The sequence below is a fragment of the Salvelinus sp. IW2-2015 genome, linkage group LG22, assembly GCF_002910315.2.
Source record: "Salvelinus sp. IW2-2015 linkage group LG22, ASM291031v2, whole genome shotgun sequence".
Taxonomy (NCBI): domain Eukaryota; kingdom Metazoa; phylum Chordata; class Actinopteri; order Salmoniformes; family Salmonidae; genus Salvelinus; species Salvelinus sp. IW2-2015.
The window spans coordinates 32,763,750-32,768,014 of NC_036862.1; the positions used below are offsets into that span (position 1 = coordinate 32,763,750).

The 4,265-nt window shown below is 46.5% G+C and overlaps 1 protein-coding gene across 4 annotated transcripts in view; it reads left to right on the top strand.

Moving 5' to 3' along the window:
• Positions 1-4,265, top strand: part of pax3a (paired box 3a) — a 42,326-nt gene that overhangs the window by 19,005 nt on the left and 19,056 nt on the right. The window contains exon 5 of one of the 4 annotated variants that reach the window (XM_070434232.1): positions 2,540-2,814. The exons of the other annotated variants lie outside the window; for them this stretch is intronic. Within the exon in view, the coding sequence (XP_070290333.1) occupies positions 2,540-2,661 (122 nt within the window). The 3' untranslated portion in view covers positions 2,662-2,814. Of the gene's footprint in view, positions 1-2,539; positions 2,815-4,265 lie in introns of those variants that run through there. 4 annotated transcript variants of the gene reach the window in all.

Genomic DNA, 4,265 nt, shown 5'->3' on the forward strand with positions numbered 1-4,265 from the left:
TTGCAAAGCTTCGATGAGGTTTAACTTATTCAGTTATTGCATTTCTCTCTCACCACATATCTCTTTCAATGCACACACACACACACCACACACACACACACACACACACACACACACCACACACACCACACACACACACACACACACACCACACACACACACACCACACACACACACACACACACAAGCACACACACACACACCACACACACACACACACACACACAGCAGACACACACACCACACACTCGTGAACAGTCGTTGACAGTGCAGACAAACACACAGCGCTCTTCACACACTCTCAATTACAGGGCAGCTGTAGAGGTCGGGGCTCCTCCTTAGCAAGTCAAGTGAGCACCCCCCACCTTCTTTAACAACATGGTAGAGGCGCAGATGGGCCCATAAGCTGTCAGTTAACCATTATCCTTCAGTCCTTCAGGCATCTGCCCAGRCCTCTATGTACTGTTTAATGCAGTTGGGCAGTCACTTAGTCCCCTGGCCCCTGAAAAGGACCAGCGTCACTCCCCGCCCAAATAAATGCTTCATTTGTCTCCTCTGCCTTTTGTTTTGTTTCAGAGGGGGGCACATGTCACTGYCTCAGTTACCCTCTTCATTTACCAACCACCCCAAGAGAACTTCCATGGCAGTACCCGCCGTCCGACCAGTAACCCCCATGAGAAGGCTGTAAACAGAAACCCATATGGTCAGCCACCCCACACACCCACCCACCATGCCCAAAATTTAGCTCCATACACTCCATCTCTCTGCGGACATTTTAAAGCTTTTTTGTCCCCACTCGCAGTCCCCACAAAACCATGCTGTACGATTTCCAGGAGCACAGTCTGTTCCAGTTAAATCCTCTATTCTTTACCCTCCTCTGGAATGAAGGGAGTCTCTCAGGTTGTTTTGGCTCAGGCTGCTATGTGCTGTGTGCCTCTCAGGTTGTTTTGGCTCAGGCTGCTATGTGCTGTGTGCCTCTCAGGAATACAGTTTGGTTAAATTAAACAGTTTTCTTTTCTCTGCTWCTCCCCTTCTCTCTCTGCGGCTTAAAGCAGCAATGCTCCAGCTCCCTGGCAGGCCCAGCCCAAGCCAGGCTTCCTGAACGGGTCTCTGACATTCAGATACTGTAGCTTTACCCTTTTAAGGATTGCACTGTGTCTTTTGGGGTTTTACAAACTGGCAAGCCTACAGGTCCAATCCCACACATACTGTAAACCCACTCCACCCACAGCTGAGGTGAAGTGAAAATACATGGAAAAGTAAGTTTGAATGTTTAGCTAGAGTATGAATAAAACATTTTAAAATACAGTTTATGTATACATAAAGAGAGATATGTGGGATTGGGTGGATAATTGGATTGCAAAGGCTATTCAGCAGTGCCAAATAAAAGCAATGAGATCCATGGATAGGAGGCAGCGGGCGGCGCCTGGGACTAACGGGGCACTCAGAGACCACAGATTTACACAACAGCTGTAAAGGATCTGATTTTCTCTCCCTTCCCTCACTTCACTGCTGTGTGCCGAGTTTACTAGCTCGGAAAAATAAGCACATTCATCCTGTTATACAATTTTTGTTTTGTTTTACATGGAACTATTCTTAACTCAGGAGTAATAATGACCAAAGTAGTATCAGGGGGAAATGGTCAACTCATTGCTGTTTGCTTAGGCTGTAAATATCTTGAATGGATTTTTTCATTGTATGCATTTGTTTGTGCGTCCAATGTGTGAAATAGAGAATATCTATGTCAAAATTAGAATGTGCTGAAAACGCAGCAAGTACATGAGTTTATGTGTGTGTGTGTGTGTGTGTGAGTGAGTGTATGAGTGAGTGTGTGTGTGAGTGAGTGAGTGTGTGTATGAGTGAGTGAGTGAGTGTGTGTGTGATTGAGTGAGGGAGTGTATGAGTGAGTGTGTGTGTGAGTGAGGGAGTGTATGAGTGAGTGTAAGAGTGAGTGAGATGTGAGTGTATGACTGAGTGTGTGAGTGTATGAGTGAGTGTGTGAGTATATGAGTGAGGGAGTGTGTGTGTATCTGCACTCCACCAGAGTTGCCGCAGAGTTGACAAGGCTCATTAACCTAGAAGCAGAAGGATGGTCTATGTAATGCACTGTCAGTCCCAATTTTCACAGTCTACAGAAGCCTAGGCGCCTGTGTGTGTGTGTTTGTGTGTGTGGATTGCTCTGCGCCAGGGTACTGAGAGTAGTGGGAGTTAGCGGGTGGCAGGGAAGGTGTGCTTTCTGCCCTATCACCAGGTAGACTTTTGTCACTTCAACCCCCTACTCTCTCTCTCTCTCTCTCGCTGTATCTCTCTCTGTATCTCGTCTCTCTCTCTCTCTTTCTCTCCCTCTCTCCCTCTCTCTCATCTCTCTCTCTCTCTCTCTCTGTAAGACCCACACTATCCCTCTCTCACAAACACACTGACACACACAACAACATCAACAACATCAACAACACAAATGCACAGTCATAGAAGCCTGATTGTGGTAGCCTACATTTGAATAGGAGAACAACAAAGGCCTCCTCCTTCCTCTACCCCTCAGGTGCTCCCATGGTCCCCCCAGGCTGGAGTGGAAGGTTTTGGGGAGCCCCCCCCCAGCTGTGCCCCCCCCCTCGCCCCTCTCTGGCCCTCTTTGTGCCCCCCGCTCCCCCATGGGGCAGGTGACAGGCCCCTCTGTGCGGGCCGAGGCAGCCATGACGGATTCCACAGATGGAGCGTGCAAATCGCCAGCAAAGACCTCAGCCTTAGAGCAACAAAGAGAGAGAAAGAGAGAAATATGGGGAAGAGAAAGAGAGAGACAGAGTAGGCAGAGAGAGAGAGAGAGAGAGATGGGGACGAGGAGAGGGAGACAAAGAGTATGTGAGAGAAAGAGATGGGTGAGAAAGGGAGAGAGGGAGCGAGGTCTAGGTGGTGTTTAGTTAAAGACAGTCTCTCTGAAAGGAGTGTTCTAAGTTGGTCGGTGACTTCATTCATCTTTTTATAGTTCAACTAGATTAATGTCCCTGAATAGTTTTGTCACATGAGAGTATATCAAGACGTGACTGCAGACCTCCAAGAGGCCATAATGACACTCTGGTTGWAAGACAACGTTCCCTAGGATCCCCAAAGCAGACTGATCATAACCGATAGGTAATTCCAAAGTAATTAAGGATTTTTCGAACGACTCGGCATTCCCAGAATCTAAATCCCTGTGAAATTCTTTGGAACGCTGTTGCATTCTGGTAACTGTGGGGAAACTAAGCATTCCCTATGGGCCTCCAGGAGCTGCAGCTACAAAGGCTCCTCTCTGTTTTTCACCAGCAATCCTGTTTTGAATAATGCCCCCCACTCCAACTCCTCCACACCTCAAATTCCTACTCCACCAGCCACTACCACCACCACCTAAAAAATCTCCACCCACCCRTTGGTCTCTCTATATAATAAGTCTTTGCATTTGTTGTTTGGTTAGTGATGTGGCTTGAAGATGTTTAGAAGTCAGGAATTAAAATATTTGTTCTACTGGAAGCTCACAGAGTGAATGACTCATTAGGCGCTTGGAGGTAGTAAAGTTGCAGTTTTCCTTCTTGATTCATTGTAATGGTCTTAACCACGACCGGCAGCCATTTTACATCTTGGTTCTATTTAGTGTGGATGGGAGCAGCTGAGAGGCCTGTGTGAGTGTGAGTCGCTGTAAACAGAAATAGAACATTCTGATCAAATGAAAAATAGAATAATCTTCCCAAATACCCAAAGAAAACATCTCTCCCTCCCCTACCCTTTCTCTTTCTCCCTTCCTCACATTGTTTAATGTTTCTTTACCAATTTGCTCTTAATGCATCCTTGTTGGCTCCCACTGCCATTGGTGTTGAGAAGGGAAAGTGTTAAGGGGGGAGTGGATCAGTTTCACATGAGGAACCTCAAGCTATTTGGATTTTCTTGTATTTTCTTGTTGCTTCTGATGGGGACTAATACAGTGTTGCACAAAAACTCCCCCTCCACTCCAGGGAATTCATTAAGAGTAACACAAAGTCGGCGCGCCAGCCTCAATGAACTTCTGTTTCTGAAGTAGCTAAAGGCCTACTAGAACTGCCTGGTAGGAAACCAGCCCATACGCTTCAGAACAGAGTATACAGTAGTATTAAATCTGATCTTACTTTAACTTGAATAGTAGACATACAAAAGCTGTCAAGTCTCATATTATCACACTAACTCAATCAACCTGAAACTTCCACTCAGTGACCACTTCAATGTCTGACTGTGTGTGTGTGTGTGTGTGTGTGTGTGTGTGT